General features: G+C 48.2%; 1 protein-coding gene across 2 annotated transcripts in view; it reads left to right on the top strand.

Moving 5' to 3' along the window:
- The window catches only part of Fstl4 (follistatin like 4), a 280,522-nt gene that overhangs the window by 133,965 nt on the left and 127,160 nt on the right, over positions 1-19,397 (top strand). For both annotated transcript variants that reach the window (XM_048334239.1, XM_048334238.1), the window contains exon 4: positions 16,194-16,439. In XM_048334239.1, the coding sequence (XP_048190196.1) occupies positions 16,194-16,439 (246 nt within the window). The remainder of the gene's footprint in view (positions 1-16,193; positions 16,440-19,397) is intronic.

The following is a 19,397-nucleotide window of genomic DNA, read 5'->3' as shown; positions in this document are numbered from 1 at the left end:
ACAGATGTCATCTGCTTAGTGGGTAGAGAGGCTGAATGTAGAAGTTTCCACCCGCTACTCTGTACCACGGACCACACGAGGTGTTTTTCTATTCTTTATTCTTATTCTATTCTAGTTCTATATTTCTTATACTGGCCACCAAAAAAAAAAAAAAAGATTTACTCACATTTTCTAAATGGGGGCTCAAGATCAGTAAACCCCAAAGCAAGTGCTCTTGCCATGACCTGGAATTTAGAAGCAAGTCTAGCATGGAAAATGTTGCAGGGTGACCTCTAAGCCCCAGTGACCCATGGAGACCCTGTGGTCACTGCCAGGTTCCCTCCCCAGGCACAGCCTTGCTGCAGAAATGGTGTCTTTCATCCCCCCAGGACCCTGGAGCTCTAAGTATCAAAATCTGAGTGACCTCCTGGGAAAGCACAGAGCTTGTCAAAATATGTCATTTCCTTGTTTCTGGTGTGTTGAATGAAAAGATCATCTCTTTGATTTCCCCCGCCCCAGTGTGCAGAAGAGTCTCCCTTGGGTTGCATAGCTCTCAAGTTCGCCATGACCTTCTAAGTCATCAATGCTCCCTAGAGACTATGTCCATCATTCTGACAGTGCTGTCTCATCAGCCTCCCTGATGGGGCCTCTTATATCATCTGATCATCTGCACACAGCTCCTCTAGGAACCACGTGCAGCCGAATCACTCTGAGCAATATTCACATGTGCCCCGATTTTGAACTGCTAGAAAGTTCAGGGTGGTGTATAAGATGGGCGAGGGGGTGGGGGGCTGCGGGGGTCACTGATCTATAGTATGCAGGTCTGAGGCTTCCCCTGAAATCCCAGAGACAGACACTGCCTTCCATGGCTTCAGGCAGAATACTGTCTCTCCACAGAGAGCCAAGTCTGGGGTCCACTAGCTAGATGGGTTGCTTTGTCTGTCTGTGGTACCCCTTGCCCCAGAGCAGGCAGCGACACCTGGTGGCCCAGTGGCTGAACACCAGAACCAGAGCCCTGGTCCCCAGCAGGACAGCACCCCATCCCACCCCCACCCCCCCACAGATGCTGCTGTGGATGCATTTGGGACTGAAATTCCTGCTGATGTAAACAGATGCTGTAAATGTCACAAGAACTGGGGGGACGTCCCCCTCCTCCCCCATGAGCCATGCTGAGTCATCCAACCCCACCAGGAAGCAAGTCACTCTTTCATTTCTACCATCCGGGGGGGGGGGCGGGAGGGGGGGTGACTCCAACCTGTCACAGTGGTAATATCAGAGAAATTGTCTTCCTCCTCCTGTTTCTCCAAACTGCCCTCCACAAATGGGACTTTACATTCAGGGGGTCCTGTTGTGGACCCCACTCAGCTCTTACTTGATTCCTATGCACTTAGCCTCAGAACACCCCAGCAAGAACCTTAGGGTTCTTGTTTGCAAGCCATAACCACTTAAGTAGCATATAAAGGAAATATTACTTTTTTTTTTTTGTCAGTCTTGGGGCTTGAATTCTTTTTGCTCAAGGCTAGTGCTCTACCTCTTTGTGCCACAGCGCCACTTCCAGTTTTCTGGTGATTAATTAGAGATAAGAGTCTCACGAGGACTTTTCTGCCCCAGCTGACTTCAAACCATGATCCTCAGATCGCAGCCTCCTGGGTAGCTAGAATTACATGCGTGAGCCATCAGTGCCTATCTTAAAAGAAATTTTCCCAGGATTAATCTTCCTTCTCTTCCTCTGCCTCGTGTGTGTGTGTGTGTGCGTGCGTGCGTGCGTGCGTGCGTGTGTGTGTGTGTGTGTGTGTGTGTTACTGGGGTTTGAACTCCAGACCTCCTGATCCCTAAGCAAATGCTCTACCACTTGAACCAGACCACCCAGCCCTTTATTTTTTGCTTTAGACTGTTTTCAGATAGGGCCTCGCACTTTTACTCCAGGCTGGCCTCAGACCATGTTCTGCCCTCTTCCTCGTTGGGATTACAGGTGTGAGCCGCCACCACCACCAGGGTGTGAGTTGGCCAGTCTGAATGACCTAATTAAAACATCCCTTCGAAATCCAGCACATACTTTCTAAGGCAGAGGTGGAATTGTTAGCGTTTCACGATTTCCACACTTGATAATTATCTAATTGTAGTGTGTTTAACTTACCACCCTCTTCTTTTGTGTCTACGCCCCCCTCCCTAGGTGATGTCATCCAGTCCCATAGCTTTACAATCTTCCCCAATGCATCCGGAGTCCATCACTCTCCCACACTCCAGGCTCTGGAGATCGGCTGCCCCTTCCAAGTAGTCCTAGTGTCCAGGACTGCCTGGGTAATGCCATGGAAATGTCCAGCCCCCCCCCCACCAAGGATGAGGAAGTCAATCTCACTTCACTCAGTCACTACCCAGGGGCTGCAACCCCTGCACCAAGATGTTAGGAACCTGACTTGTAAGCGAGCCCAGACTCTCATCCCATATGCCATGGTGCTCTCAGCCATGCCCTGTCCCACCCTGAAATGGGGGTTCAACCTCCACCCTGCTCCACTCGACCCAGGCTCCTGACAGTGCAAGAGCAGAATGCCATCCTCTGCCCGCAGCACGGCAGGAGACTGAACTGGGAGTGAGTCTGGGCAGACACGGAGGGCATGAGGGAGAGGGAAGCGGGCAGCGGAGCCCAACTGAGCAGATGAGGAGGCAGTGGGGGTCAGGACTGCGCAGAAGCCAGGGCTCCAAGGCCTCAGTACATTCCGCACAGCCCCGTGGGCTTTTTCTAATAGCACAGATTCAAAGGGAATGAGTAAGAACTTCAAGACAACCACCCCAGGGCATGCAGCCGCCAGCACGGGGTCCCCAAGCGCAGACTCCTATATTACTGCGCCAGTCACATGCCCCAAGCCAGCCCTGGCTGCCATCCCAGAATGCCAGCCTTGATCTCTTTCACCACCACTACCCTTCCCCCCCCCCCCCGGCTTTAGAAGCATCTTGGTGGTAGCAGGAACAGTTCTGAGCCACACTAGACTCCTGCTGCCTTCTTGCTCCTGCTGCTGGCACACCACCATGGTCTGTAGGCTTAACCACCAGCCTCTGCACCTGGACTGGACCAGAGCCCCTGTCAGCCCACCTGTGTGGGTGGAAGGCCCGGATTGCCACTCGGGATCTGGGGAGGAATCGAAAGGATTGCATCCATTTCTGATTCTAATTACTAGTCTTACATATGAAACACACACACACACACACACACACATATATATACACAAAGCAAAACCAGAATGTATTATTTTTAAGTATTTATGAACACTACAATGTGCAGACCTTTGTCAGTGATTTTCAGATGTTTACACCATCACTGCCAATCATTTCATTTCCATCACCCTAGAGTGTGGCTTCCTGGCCTTTGCCTGTCAGTCTGCCCACCACACAGAGGCAAGTGCAGTTCTGGTTTCTGTCTGTCACCTTAGAGCAGGTTTTGCTATTCTTGAATAGCCAAACACAACTAGAAGAGTTGTATTCAATACAGTCAGGTAAATCGGTGTTTGTTCCTGTGTGTTGCTGACTATATTATGTTGTATGGCTGTGTCACTGTTCAGTGATTTCTGCAGGTATGTATTAGATTTGTTTCCACTGCAGTGGGGGGATTGGAAACAAACCTAAATAAGCATAATACACTTGTGAATACTTGAGTCTGTCTCCTTGACATAGACTATCAGTTCTCTTGAGTTAATACCTGTGGTGGCAGATAAGCTTATAAAAAGATGCTCAAGATCATTAGCTATTGGGAAATATAGGCAAAACCACAATGGCTACTAGACACTGATGGCTCACACCTGCGATTTCAGCTGCTCAGGAGGCTGAGATCTGAGGATCAAGGTTCAAAGGCAGATCAGGCAGAAAAGTCCATGCGACTCCGATCTCCAATTAATAAGCACAAAACGGAAATGGAGCTGTGACTCAAGTGGTAGAGCACCAGCCTTACATGGAAAAGCCAACAGCTTTTCAGCCCACAGTACACCCTGAGTTCAAGCCCCAGTGGTGTCTCCCTCTCTCGCTCTCTCTCTCTCTCTTTCTCACACACACACACTCACACACTCCACAATGACATGTTACTATGCATCTGTTAAAATGGTTAAAATCTAGCAGACTGACCACAGCAGGTGTTGGAAGGAATGTGGGGAATCAGAGCATTCATCAACTACTGATGGGAATGTGATAGAGCAAAAACACTATGGAAAACCAGTTGGGAAGTGTCTTAAAAAGAAAACACACTGTACAACTACTTCAAGATCATAAAAATATTTTTTACATGGGGCTGAGAATGTGGCTTACCGGTAGAGTGCTTGCCTCGCATACATGAAGCCCTGAGTTCGATTCCTCAGCACCACATACATAGAAAAAGCCAAAAGTGGTGCTGTGATTGAGCAAGTGATTGAGCAAAAAGAACCCAGGGATAGTGCTCAGGCCCTGAGTTCAAGCCCCAGGACTGGCAAAACAAATTTTCTTTTTACAAAAGTAAACACACCTACAATATGATTCAGCCATTCTACTCCTAAGTATTTACCCAAGAGAAATTAAAGCATAAATCCACATATATTCTTGTACATGAATATTCACAGCAACTTCATTTAAACTTGTAAACCATTAAAAACATTCTGAATAACCATTAACAGCTGAATGAATAAAGCTATGGTATATCTTTATAGTAGAATACTGTTCACCAAGAAAAACTGAGTAATACAAGGCAAACTTTAATGAAGCTAAGATCTATTTATTTACACAGCAACATAAATGGATCTCATAATACTTAGGCTGAGCAAAACAAGCCGGCAGGAAAAGTCTCTGTTATTTGATTCTATTTATATAAAACTATGGAAAACCAAACTACTATCTAATGACAAAAGACAGATCAACTTTGAGTGGGAGAGACAGAAGGAAGGGACCAAAGAGGCATAAAATAACTTGAGCAAAATGCTTCTTACCTGGGTTATAGTTTCACAAGTGTACACATGTCTCAAAGTATACACCTTATATGATTTATTGTTTGTCAGTTATATCAAAGCTAGCTTTTAACTGTACAGATAAATCTATTTTTGAATGTTTCTGTTGATCTCCTCTCTCCTTATTCAAGTATCATTCCTATTTCCTGTCGCTTTAGAGTAACTCCTGAATTATTTTGGCATTAGTTCTCTGAATTTTATTACTTTTCAAGATAGTTTTATATATTCTAGACAAAGTTTATTTTCACATTTCCACAAGCATTTTCATGTAAATTTTAGAATTAGCATGTCAGTTTTTTTCAGAGTTTGGTGATTATCTTGATTGAGATGATTAAATCTGTATTATTAAATCTCTAAATATAATTAGGGTAAATTGATGTCTTCGATGTATTGAATCTTCTAATCCACAACCATATTTAACTAGTTTCCTACGATGCATTTTCATATAGGATTTTGCATTTTAATTTGTCAAATTTGTTGACATAAAGTTGATAACATCATCTATGAATTTTTCATGTCTATGGTACTTTTGATACTCTTGATACCAGCGATTTCTATCTTTTTGTTTTTCTTTGATCAGACTCACTAGATGAGGGTTCATAATTTCTTTTTACCTTGGATGATTTCCTTTATTGTTTTTCAATTTAGTGATTTCTTTTCTGCCTTTTTTTTTCTTTGACTCCCTTTTGGTATTCTTCTTTTTCTTCCCTTTTGAGATAGATGCTTAGTTCACTGCCCTTTGTCTTTCCTACTTTCTGATGAGAAACGGGACATCATTATCGGTGTTGTCTTGAAGATAATAGTTCTTTTTTGATCTCTGGCTCCTTATTGTGCTTTGGTTTTCAGTGGTCAAATGACATTCTGCCTTTGCAGTTTCCTTTGTATTTATCTTGCTTGGGGTTTACTGGCCTTGGATATTGGATTGATGCCTCTTATCAGTTTAACAAAATTTTAGGAAGTATATTTCAAAACATTTCTTCTGTCTTACTCCTTCCTTTTCTCCTGAAAATCCAGTTATACATCTATTCAGACTGTCCCACACTCCTCTGATGAGCTGTCTGTTTGGTTTGGTGGTGGTGGTGGTGGTGGTGGTGGTGGTGGTGGTGGTTGAATCCTTTTGACTCTCTGTACTTTAATGTGGGTTTTTTTGGTGGTTTGGTGTTGTTTTTTTTTTTTAAGATTACAGACCAGTATTCTGATACTGTTGCTGAATCAGAGTTTCTCAGATGTCTCCTCATGAGATCACCGAGGTTACGGATCTTGGCAGGATCAAGACAGAAGTGATGATGTGTTCTCCCTGCATGATAACCTGGGCCATCACTGGCAACCTGTGAGGGGTTTTACAGCTGTAGGATAGTGACGTAGGTGACTTGTGACAAATGTGTCTGTGTCTCCTTCTCTCACCATCATGCACCACAGACTTTTCTTTATGAAGTTACCATGATGGGAAAGTTTAGATTTGCTTTCAGTGTGCTGGTGGACTCCAGGAAATCTCCATCGACTGTCTGCCCCTCGCCCAGCCTGCCCCGGGAACCCCAGCATCTGCACACATCCCTCTCTAGGTGTGTTGGAAGTAGCGTTTTCTACACTTCTCTCGTGGTGCTTTCTAACACTTAGAGCCTATTTTTTGAAATCATAGTCTGATTTTTGCCTCTGGCAAGATGGCAGGTATATATTGTTTCAAGTTTGTTTTTTGTTTTTTTTTTAATGCACTAATGTGCTGACAAGACCCCCAAAAAGCAAGTGAAATCAGGAACTCAGAGAAGTAAAGCAATTGGGAGACTGACTCCATATTGAGGGTTTTGCTAGAGGATTTACTTTGCCTCAGACACTCTCTGTGACACAGGGGGACCAAGATTCCTTCAAGGGGGAGCCTTGAAACATTTATTTAGAAATTTCCCTCCCCCGAATCTGCCTGAGACTCTTGAGAGTTTCATCTCTATATTAAGGGTGCATAAGGAAGAATTCTACATATTCCCAAGCAACTGTAAGAAAATATACTTGTTTCAAACAATGACACCAATTAGAGAAAGTCCCTTGATAAGTTGTAACCATATGCTGAACTCCACAAGGAATTTTAGCTCACATGCAAACTACCTGAGTAGTTTTTTTTTTCTTTAACTCAAGTACATTTTTTTTTTCACTTTAACAAATAATGAGAAGAGTCCTTGGGTGCCTGGCACAATCAAGAAGACTTCATTTTCAAATCACATCTCAAAGAAAAATAAAGATATACAGAGAAATTTTTAGGAAATACAAGTTTAAATAAAAATCAAAACATCATGAAGAGGCATTAAAAAAAACAGTGTAATCTATAAACAACCAACTTACACAGGATATAAAATATATGCTTAATTTTTTTTGTGTGTGTGCCTGGCCTAGGGCTTGAACTCAGGGCCTGAGCACTGTTCCTGGACTGTTAATGGTGAGTGCATCCAGTGAGCGCTGTAGGTGGAAATGAACCAAGTACCGAGCAAAGAAATGAATCCCAGGGGAGCACGTGAGCACCGTCCCTTTCTTCACAGTCAGAAGCATGGAAAACAAATGCTACATTGCATAGAAATGCAAAGGTGAGATAAGACTACAAGGAAAAGCAGAGCATGACAAACACAAGTTCGGGATAATATTTACCTCCGAGTGGCCATGAGGGAACAGGATTAGAGAGGGACAGGTGGGAAATTGCAAAACAACTGTAATTATTCTCTTGTGTTAAACGGAGTGAGTGTGTGGTTGTTCGTTATGTTGTAATGTTAGGCCATCAACAAGTATGTTATTTTTTATTGACTCATTATTGTGTGTAAATAGGGTCCCAGATTTTTTTTTTTTTATGGCTGGCTAATAATCGGCCACTTCACCCTCATTTAACAGGTCCTAATCTTTCTCCCATTTGGAATGTGTCTGTGCCTCACCCTGGTCATGCATAGTATCTTCATCTACTTTGGGATTTATTTCTAGATCCTTTATTTCTGGATCCTTATTTTCTGTTTTTATCACCATATCTATCATCATTGATTTGGCTGATCCTACTTCAATATCATCTTGATCTTTATCATGGCAGCTTTTTGCTTTGGTGTTTCAGTACTGGTAAGGAATATCTCTCTTCGCTATTCTTTATATCTTATTTTTGTTGGTTATCTGAGGCTACTGGTTCTTTCAAATGAACTCGTTAAGATCACTTTAAACAATTCCAGAAGGATTACATTAAATTTATAAATTTATGGTGATGTCTTTCCACTAAAGAATAAAAAAATGCCTTTGCATTTGTTCAAATCTTATTTTATGACCTTCAATAAGATTTTATAGTCTCTTTCATATAGGTTCATGGCTTCCTTGTCAAATTTATTCATGAATATTTTACGGTTTTTACAGTTATTGTGAGTGGACTGTTTTCCCCCTTTTTCATTTCTAATCATTTATTGCTAATGTAGCAAAGAATGATTAATGTTGACACATTTATCACCTGTCCAACTACTTCATCATAATTCTCATGATTTAATTTTTTTTCACTTAGTGTCTCTTGCTTAGTGTCTTTTGTACATATACAGATTCATAATCAGCAGAAAGAGAAAACTGTTCGTTGGCTTTCTTTTCCAAGAGTTAATGACCATTTTGTCTTCTTGGCTTAGTATATTTCCTATGGAATAATGAAGATGTAACCAAGGTCCCTGTCGGGCTCCTGATTTGAATTTGAAAACCCTTAGTGATTGGCCAGTTTAGATGACATAGTTAAGAACATAGTTAAGGAGTTTTCTTCTGTTCCTTTTTTCCTGTAAGTCTTTACTTGGAAAGATTGCTGTGTGTTTTTTAAAATTATCTTTAAGTAGCTGTAGAAAGGGGTTCCAATTCAATGTATAAGATTGCTGCATTTTAAGACTTCTTTTATTTCTACTTTTGCTCTGGGCTTTGAAATAGAGCTTCTACTCGAACTTGGGAGCCACTAATTTGAGTCTCAGTAGTGAAGTAGTGACCATTCCTTACATTTCTCTGATGTTCTTTCACTCAAAAAAAAAAAAAAATCCACGATTCTCGAGACCTGAACATGGCTGTTCTCTTGCCGGTGTGACATCGTGTTGTCCCTGTTTTAAGTCACTGCCCTTCTTCTCCAGCAACTCCTGTCTTTTCTTTCCTCTTTCTGAAGGCAAGACTTCAGATTACATGTAGTTATGTGGGGTTTTTTTGTTCCCTGATCGTTGGCTTACATTCAGATACTGAAGTGCTTTAAGGTAGTAGTGACGTCAAAACAAGGGCTGCTGGGTGATGGCTGATACTGAGGCCTCTTGTAGAAGTAGGTGAGTTGTTACGGCCACCGTGGAGCAAGGTTCTTCTTCCCTGGTCTCCACAGGCTGCTCTTCTCAGCTCATGCCTCCCTGCAGGAACCTGGGTCCGCCTGCACACTGCGCCAGAGGATGGGATCAGATCTATCTGAGGGCAGAAGAAATGAAATTATCTATGTGATATTATTACTGTGCTTCATCTTGCTCTTACCTAGAAGATATTTTTAAGGCTGATAGCCCCACTGGGACAGCAGGAAGGAAGGATGTTGGAGATGAGAGATCAAATCGTATTGATTAGAAAATAATCATTTGTGTGAGTGTGTGTACTCATATGAGATATTCCATTCGAACTCCCGGTTATTTCTGTGAAAGTACAAACCCAGGAGGAGAGCATGTTGTGATCTGACACATCTATGACAGGTGATCTAAGCAAGGCAAGGTGTTGGACCTGCGGGCAACTCCTGTACAGCAGGTTAAAGGGCCCTGGAAGGGTTTAGCATCCGTCTCCAGGGACACAGTGACAGGCGACATCACAGAGGTCCCTGCCATGTGACTCCACAACAATGCCAGGAATCATGGGAGGCAGCTTGACGTGTCATGACCTTGAATCATGAGTTGGCGGAGTTGCTGAAAGGCGTCACCCAGGCATCACTGACACAGTGATGAGCCCCGGGGATGCAGCAACATCTGGTCCCCTCAGCTCCAAGATGGAGGGAGCCCCAAGGAGCCGGAGAAAGTGACAAGGGAGCCTGGTACCTGGAGGAAAAATGAGGGGACCCAGTGACAGCACATAAAACAGATAGAAGCAAGAGAGGCTTTGGGCAAAAGGAAGGAACTAGGGAGAGGAATATATTTAGAGGAAGCGCTCTAAAACAAAGCCATTTTGTAAAAGAAACACTCCCAAGGGCAAAACTCCTATCGTACTCTGCATTTTTATGCAGCTTTTCTTCCCAAGGTTTCAGAAACAACCCTTCAAAAGCCAGTTGAGATAACGTGATAGGGCAAATAGATGGAAAAAGAAAAAGACTTTGTGTAGTGTTATTATAGCCAACAGACATCCAAGTTAAAAACACTGGCTCTGTTATACATCCTACATTCGCAAATGGGAGATTTTTTTTTTTTTTTTTTTTTTTACAAACCTCAGGGGATTTCTGTACAGATCTCTGGTGTCACCAGCAGGGATACTGAGGCTGGTGCGCGTCAACAACTCTCTTGGCAGATCCCTGGTTTCTCATCCCCCACCCCTCCTTGCCAGTGCTTTCTGCAATCTCTGCTCTTCCCGGCTCTCAATCTGCCACCATGTCTATATCTGTCCCTTCAAAAACCATTCACTTCAAGGCCAGGCACGGTGGTGTATGCCTGTAATCCTAGCTACATTGGAAGCAGAAGTCAGAGAATTGAGATGTGAGGCCGGCCCTAGGGAAAAAATCCACAAGACCCTATCAAAATATATGGGTGAGGTGATAGAAGTGGGAGGCCATGAGTTCAAACCCCAGCACCACTCCCCAAAATTGGCTCCTGATTCCTGGGATCTCTCTAAAGAGCCAGTGTTGGATCTCTGAAAGAATCTCAGATTCTTTCTCTTCCTTGACATTTTCTGTGCCCCGCGCTAGGCCAAGCAATGAACATATGAGGACTAGAACCTGTTCTTCGCCCTGAGATCACAGAGGCCCTGGAGCTCTAAGTAGGTGTGGAGTTCAATTACTGCCAAGGCAACTACCACCAAGGTCTGATCAGTGGTATGAAGGGGGTGCTCAGTGTGGCAGGAAGGACTCCAGGCTAGACCCCAGGAACTCCTTTGCTGGAATGAAATAGATTGACAAAGCCTGGGGGTGGAGGAAGTTCTAGAAATAGTGAGATGAGGGCTTCCGTGTCCTCCAGCACCACAGACAGAAGGTGGCTGGTAAAAACCATGTGAAGGGCTCAAAAGGAAGGAAAGCATTTGGACTGATTCTGGGAAGGGACCCTGACACGTGCATGTGATGTCAGGGCTGGAAACAGAGCTCCGGGCTCCCCCTAGCAAGGCCAGAGTCCTGGCAACTGCCAGACAAGGCCAATAGGTGCCCATTGGAACGGGCAGGGTCTGTGCTGTGATCGGTCAGTGCCAGGCACTTTGTCCTGAGCACCAGTGATTTTACCACCAACACCCTACCTTGGACAGCTGGGCAGTGTTCAAATGGATCTCCAGGGTAGGAGAAACCACTGGGTTAGCATTTCCTCCGGCATGTGGGAGACCTTGCTGTTTTGAGACTGCCTCCAACATCCAGTCAGTACTTCCAATCCAAATATGTCCACCTCTCCATGAAGGCTGGCCTCCTGAAGAAAGCGGCCACCCCACACTTGCACACGCAGAGCCTCTCTCCTCCAGCCCTGGCTATTCAGTGCCACACTCATTCAGAAGGCCAAGATTGAGACGTCGCTGCACGCCAAGCCCTTCCCATGAGTGATCTCATTCACCCCTCAGCACCGTCGGAGGGGTGGGCCAGCGTTATCCCCACATCTTTCAGTACAAGGGAGAAGGTGGGGCGCCTGTTAACCGAGGTCCATGGAGTCCTGTCCTGGGCAGATGGCTGACTAGGTTGGCCTGGGTGTTCCTTGAGAGTTAAACACTCAGTCCATGAAAAGAGGTTACCCTGGCACTGCTCGGCAGTTGGCACCCAGGCCCCTAGCTCCAGCTCCTCCTTGCCTGCTCCACAGCATTCCTCAGAAAGGATGGCACTGAGGCAGCCAGCCCCGGCACCCGGAACATGGGGTCGGCACCCTGGGAGGACTGCTCTTGCTCCCCACCAGCAGCCCTGAGGGGTGCTTTCTGGTTGTGGGGATCCGCCCCAGGTCCTTTGTGCATGGGCTGACAGCCTGCAGGAGAAGGCCTGGGTGGCCCCTCCAGCTGAGGTCTGGAGCACCAAGCTCCTAGGGTCCCAGACAGGGGGAAAGCGGGGCCACTGCCCCTCCCCAACTGGAGATAGGTTCTAGACACAGAAAAGTGGCCTTGGGCAAAACGTGCCAGCAGGCAGTTGGCTTCCCAAAGCAGAAAAGCTAATAGATTTCCCCTCACCTTGATCCATCTTCTGTTGCTATCCCAGAGTCCCACAGACTAAGCTATAAACAACACAAGTGCGTTTATTTATTAGCTCATGGCTCCCGAGGCTGGGAAGTCCCGGAGGACGGTGCCGGCGGTGTCATGACGTGGCCCTAAAGCCAGGGGACAAGAGAGGCAATCAGGCCCACCTCTCCCGTTGATCGGGGTCCCCTCGACTCACTTGGTAACCACGTTTCCCTGTGATCGCAACATTCATCCATTCACGACCTAGCCACCTCTTAGAAATGCTGTTACAGTGGCAGTGGAGTTTCAACCGGAGTCTTGGGGGGATATTCCCACCATAGGCATCCCAGGGTCATTTGGGGCATGATCTCTTGAGAGAGGAGCACTCATAGATTCGCCTCTGGCCAAGGAACTGACCCGGCATGGGAGTCAAAATAATTCAATTTCGTACTCGGGTATGACGGGTGATGAGAAACCAGGCCGCAGGCTTCCTGCAGCGAGTGAGTGGAGACCCAGGTCCTTCTCCGGGTCCTTCCTCATGATCCGGCCCTCCTCTCACACCCTCTCCTGGGCCCAGGTTTTGCCTTTCACATAGGGACACCACACCCTGGCCAAAACACCCAGAGCTCACGGCCGCCGTGTCAGTGGTGCGCCTGGCCACTGTCCTGGTTGGATTCACAGCTGGAGCCTTTTGCACCAACTGGCACCAATGGACTTGTTGCGCCCGCCGCCATCCCTTTAATGGAACAATTCCCGCTCCTACCCGTGTTCCGTAAATTTAATTAGTGTTGAAAAGCAGCTTATTTGGCAAGATGATCAGTTTTTAACCTGGGTAAACGACTTCCTTTATGACTATAAATTAAGCACGTTCTATCTTTTTCATGCATCACGGTTGTCTTCATAAATACTGTAGGCAGTTGCCGGTGGTCTCACATGGTTACTTTTCCCATTACTGTTTTATCATCATCCTGAGAGGAGTGGGGAATTCATTCTGCCTTAATGACAAGAAGGAAGTGGCGACGAGGGGCTGCTTTAATGAGGAAACTGCCTCGTGGTCAGCAACTCCAGGGCTGGCGTCAGACCACACTCCTCCGTGCCTGCCCCAGCCTGGTGGTCTTAGCTCTCCACTGGGCCCTACTGTCAACAGCCTGTGCAAAGGGCAGAATACCCAGGGCTGTAAAGCTACTTTTGTCTTAATTGCAAATAATTAGGAATTAAACATTCGCCAGCGGCCCATTTCCATGAGAGAGGCGACCTGAATGTTCTCCAAGTCTTCAGTGGCCACAGGTAGGCACAGCTGTTTTCTTAGCCTTGACCTAGAGGAATGCCATGGCGGGAGGGGGGGGGCATCCCACCTGCGAGCTAATCAGTGTGGGCATTTCACGCACCCCGTGCAGCCCTGGTCCTCAGAGGAGTTCCCTGACAATCCAGACGCGTGAGGTTTCAAAGGAGTTTCTCGCAGAGCAGTCAGCTGGCTGTACTGTGCTTGCCTGGCTGGCCGGCTGACTGGGAATTCCACGTGGCCCCCACGCCTCTCCCCAGCTCAGCTCTGAAAACGACTGTGTTGCTTAAAACCTTAGTGTCTTAGAACCACATGAGAACCCGGGCTTCGCAACTGTGGGGCCTCCCTGGGGCCAGAGTCCAGGTCGCATGCCCTCAAAGAGGAAAGCCGCCCCTCAGACAAGTTGAAGCTGGACTGCCAGAGGGAGGAAGCCGGTGGGGTGGAGGGAGAGGGGTCGGCATAGCTAAAGCCAAACCTGTGCAGCAGGCTGTGAGAGGCCTCAGAGACTCAGGCTGTCGTGGGCCAGTGGGCAGGACAGGGAAGTGTATTCAAATGACCCAGTGACAGTGCTCTGTGCCCCTCGCCCTGTTGTGGGAAACAAACAAAGGCTGATAGTTTTAGAGCCACGTGAGTTGCTCCTCATAGCCACCAGCTCTTTCCACCAACCCGGGAGAACCACGCCAACCAAAGACACTCAGAAGCAGCCTCCCCGGAAGTCTGCCGAGCGGCAATCGGATGCCAGGGGGCCTTCACGCTGACATGCAAACAGTTAGCAGAGTGGATAAAGGAGGCTCGCCTGGCCCACTCAGGATCGGCACTCTTACGCTGCACAGAGCTACACCGGCCTTCTGAGTTTATTATGATTCCAGAGAAAGTCAATATTTCCTAGCTGGCCAAGGCCTGGGGAATTTAAATGAGTTATTGAAGCAAGCAGTTAATCTGCCGATAACTGATTTCTTTTTCTTTCCCCTTTCAAATCTATAATGATGAAAAGCAGACTTAACAAAAACACGAGGATTCTTCCTCCTCCTCCTCCTCCTCCTCACCAGATTCCCCCCCGCCCCCCGCCATATTTTAGACATTTTCATCCCAAGGGATAGGAGCTGGGCCTAAAGGATCTGTGGGGACTTGGCCCCCGGGGTCTTTTCTGTCTTGCTGAATAAGGAGTGGAAGGTGATTGATTTACACTTCAAGCAAAGACTTTTGTGGCCCTGATGTTTACATTCATGTTTTAATCATTTGTATGTTGATATAACTCTTGTGTAACTCTCAGCTTTCCCTCTGTTTTTCATTCGCGGTGTCTGGCGATCCGGGCTTCCCTGGGCGCCCCGGATGGAGTGCGGTGCTGGGTACAGATGCCTTCCAGCCAGCCCCTCTGCCCTTGCGGGTGTCAGCTCTGGGCAGGACTGTCCTCAGAGTCCTCAGAGTCTTGGGGAGAGGGGGTTGTACATACAGGGCGATTCCCCAAGCAGTGTGGCAGCTGCCTCTCTCAGCAGCTCAGCCTCCTGGTCCATAGCTACGATGTATTGGAAAAGATGGGGGTGGGGGGGAAAGGAGAGGAAAAAGCTACTGGTGGCTCTGACGATGATGAGTGTCATGGCAAACTATGGTCTCCCCTAGAGGAAAAAGCCAGCGTCTGGCCTCCCCATCCAGGCTATCCCCACCCTATCCTGAACAGAAGACTCTGGAGGGGCTTTCCATTCCCACAGCACTGTCCCTCGGTCCCCTCAAACCACACCCGTCCACGCCCCTTCTCTGCACAAAGCTCTCCTTCCTCTTCGATCTCCTTGAGATCTGCAGATTCATCTCAGGGAGAGCCCTTCTGCTCTCTGCCTGCAGCAAAATGGACCTTTACCTCCTCCACCCCTTTTATTTCACTCATGTCTCCAAAAAGTAGCTCCCTCTCCGGGGCTCCCAGAGCTCTTTGCTTGGCCTGATCTCGTGGCCCTTGTCGCATTCTGTCTCTAGCCAGAGTTACACCTGCAGGTTTGTCATCCATCACCTCCCAGAATCCCCAAGTCAGAACAAAGCACAGTCGTGGCTTGTTTGGCTTTGGGATTCCTCGGGTGCACAGCCTGGCCCACAGTCGTTCGATGCAAAAGGAAAAGCAAGACTGAGGACGGGAATGGAGGGTTGATCACGAATGACTCTGATGAAGAGTCATCAGGCAGTGACTCGGGGGCTGGGGACAACGTTACACTCTCTGATCTCTGCCATAAGACACCACATAAGGAGCGCCGAATGGCTGGATGTTTTATTGATCAGCTAGAAGCAGGTAGAATGAGCTGCCTGCTTTCGTCTGGTTGTTTTCATTTTGGTTTGGTTTGTCTTTGTCGTCTGGAATCAGGTAGAATGAGCTAAGAAATAATTGACTCTTTTATCCTGCCTATGACTCCCAGGATGGGCAGGTAGTGTGTCAGCGACATAACCAGGGAGGCCTGAGCTGTGCGCAGCCAGATGGCCTTCTTGGTACCAAGTGTCCTGGAAGAGACAGACTTGTCAAACCCTCTGAACTCCAGACTCTACCCCGGCTGGCCTTGGGCTCACAGGAAGACGGAGGGAGCCTCTCCTGGCTCGGGATCTGAGAGATCCACCCCGGAAGCTTGCAGCCCCCCTCCTGCGGCTGACCCTCCGGTGTTTTTGTGTGTCTGCAGGGCTTTCCAGCCACCAGCTGCCGGGCTCCTGCGGGAAGAAGCTCTGCAGCCGCGGGAGTCGGTGCGTGCTCAGCCCCGGGACGGGGCAGCCTGAGTGCCGCTGCCAGGAGGTGTGCAGACCGCGCTACCTGCCCGTGTGTGGCTCCGATGGGAGGCTCTACGAGAACCACTGCGAGCTCCACCGCGCTGCCTGCCTGCTGGGCAAGAGGCTCGTCACCGTCCGCAGCAAGGACTGCTTCCTCAGAGGTAGGGGAGATGGCTCCTCACGCTGTGCTTTTGGGGGGTCTTGTGACGAATATTCTAGTGTCCTTCCAGCCAGTGAGCTGGGTGCTGAGTGTCATAGGGACAGCCACAGTCAAGAGATGGACTGATGTTTGAACCAAGTGGTAGCAGTGGCATTTCTATCTGCCTCTCAGCTCTATAGACAGCCCCCTGCCTTTGGAGCAGCCCTCCTAGAGAACAGATAACAGGCGCTCCCCATGCCCCTACCTAGAGGCCATGTCCACCCCACGTGGATCAGGAGGCCATCCTGGGTAAACGGTGTGATGAGGTAGGCACCAGCATGGCGGGACTCGAGCTGTGTCCGGGAGAGATTGGTGGTGGGAAAGACTTCCACGCCCTTGCCTGCTCTGAACAGCTCTGAGCACAACAAAGCAGGACAGCAGATCACGTCTGTGAGGTGGGGCTCCAGCCTCTCTTCCTGCTGGGGTGGGAAGTGACAGGCAGCAGTGTGGGCTCCCCACCAGGCAGGTGTGGGAGCCATAGACCAGGACTCTGTTCTGTGCACTCATATCATCTTAGCACCTACCTTGGCGCTTGGGTGCTAGGAAAGTGTTTGGTAATAAGCCAGGGCTGTGCACAGACATAAGGTAGAATGCCTGTTCCCACATTGGCATGACCCCAATCAATAGTGCAAGCCACCATATGGAAATAGACTTCATTCTGAAATGGCCATGCACAGATATATCAGGAAGTGTGGAGTGGAGAAGGCAGAAGCAGAATGTGGGCAGGTGGGAGCCGCCTTCCCCGCCCAGGCTGAGATGGGGGCTTAGGAGATGGGAGAGCTGCCCTGGGGCTGCATGAAGAGGGAAACCTGCTTTGGTTGGGGCAGGAGAGGAAAAGGGGTTGGAGAGAGGTCTGCCTCATGTGCACCAAGCTTGAGCTGCCAGAGGCTCTGTGTGTGTGTGTGTGTGTGAGTGAATGTGTGATACAGGATACATGAGTGTGTAAGGTAGTCCCAGCCGAGGCGTGTTACTCTCCACTGCCTTTACACAGGATCACCTGCACCCATGTAGTGGTCCAGACTCCCTCCCTCCTTGCTTCCCTCCCTCTGTCCCTCCCTCCCTCCCTCCCTGGCCTTGGCAGCACAGGCTCTGCACAGGCACATTTAGCCTGTGACGGGAATTGTCTCGGACACTTTCATGGCTGTGCTCATGATGCTAATGTGGAGGTGCTTCAGAATCATGAGACGCATTATGCAAATGAGGCCACAATGAGCCGAGGACAAATGTCCCCCCATCTGAAAGCGCTGCCCAGATGCTCTGCCTGCCAATTCCCCAGCAACCGTGCGCACTCAAACACTTGACCAGTTGCTCCAGCTTTATTGGCCGTGTTGAATTTTATAGACTGATGTTCCATTCTCTCGTTTCCAATATTCCCCCCCAGATTGCTTCTCTCTGAAAGGCTTTTATTTCTGCATCCCGAGTGTGGCTTCCCTTCCCCAGCCATCGGTTATTCAAACAGCATTTGTCATTTCACACAAGGAAAAAGAACCACCTTCCCAAACCCTGCCGCAGTGAGGGATGCCGGGGTGACCAGGGCACCAGAGGGTGGGCGCCGACCTTGAGCCGATTAGGGTGCAGCTCTGCGTCACCGATGATTGAACTAACACACCGAATCTGAGGCCAGACTCCGTGGATCTGCCCTCCGCAGACACACCACCCAGTTCAGCAGAACTGCTCTCCTCAAGAGCCCCCTTTCAGGGGGGACCAGTGCCTGTGGGTGTCCCCCAGATACTTAGTACCTCCAGGCTCTGCTACCTCCTAGCCATTCACTCACTTCCCTGGGCCTGTTCTTTACCTATGAAATCGGCCTGCTGGCTGGCTGGCTGTCTCTGTCTATCTGTCTGTCTCTGTATCACTCCATCTGTCTGTCTGTCTCTCTCTCTCTCCCTGCTCTGGCTGTGGAGAGAAATGAAGGAAATATTCTAAGACCGCTTAGCATAGCACCCGGCACATGGCAAGTGTTCACTGTTACCATTACTTGCCATCATTGTTTATTCTCATCTGAGGTGGCCTGAGGTCTACAGCAGAGCAAGGCCCACCCAGTCTGTGAAAGGGTCCCAAGGGCACAGGAACAGGGCCCTGCCTGGAAGTTTCTAGGGAGCGCATGTAGCTTCCTGGTAGCTGGAGCTTGAGTAGCAGAGTGCTAGGTGTTTGGGCCCCAGAGCTGTCCTACCTGGAGATGTCTACCTGGAACCAGACTTCCCTACCTTCTCACCTGCCCAAGGGGCCCGGCGCTCAAGGTGGGCTCTGATCCCAGTAGGGGGCAGGCCCAGCTTCTCTCTTCTTTAACAGGGAACAGGAAGAAATGAGGGGCAGAGGCTTGGTCAGGAGCAGGGTGTGGGGAGGCCCGGAAGAAGAAAGGGCAGCTTCTTGCTCTTTCTACCTCACGATGAGAGCAGCATACCTATTGCTACCGTGAGCCCCATGGATGATAATTGGTCATTTATCCCAAAGCTGAGAGGAAATTTGGAAAATGCCTCTCTAGCCACTCCCCACCCCAGTTCTAAAATCATCCATCTCCCGTCCCCATTCTTACCCGACTTTACAAAGAGGACTGATGACTCCATCCCCTGGGACTTTGTCTGCCTCGTTGGGTGGAGTGTGTTCGAGAAGCGAGGGGGTTGTAGAAGGTGCTGGGCCAGGCGGCAACACGTTGGAACTCACTCAGGTGCCATCAGCACCCCTGAGCCCCCTGGGGCAAGGTTATTTCTGAGGACTGATTGGGGACACCTGACCCTTATCACCCCCACGTGATAGAGGAGTCACAATCCTAATACCCATTTATTAGGGGGGAAAAGTAAAATAAAATAACCTTCTAGTATCACATTCCAGTTGCTATGGAAATAGCATTCCTTGTGAATGCAGAATGAAATGGAAGATCATTTAGGAATCTTTAGTGTGTGTAAAAGTCAGGCTAAAC

The sequence above is a fragment of the Perognathus longimembris genome, chromosome 25, assembly GCF_023159225.1.
Source record: "Perognathus longimembris pacificus isolate PPM17 chromosome 25, ASM2315922v1, whole genome shotgun sequence".
In the NCBI taxonomy this organism is placed as follows: Eukaryota; Metazoa; Chordata; class Mammalia; order Rodentia; family Heteromyidae; genus Perognathus; species Perognathus longimembris.
Note: the sequence above shows the minus strand (reverse complement) of the source record. Positions and strands in the feature narration are given on the sequence as shown.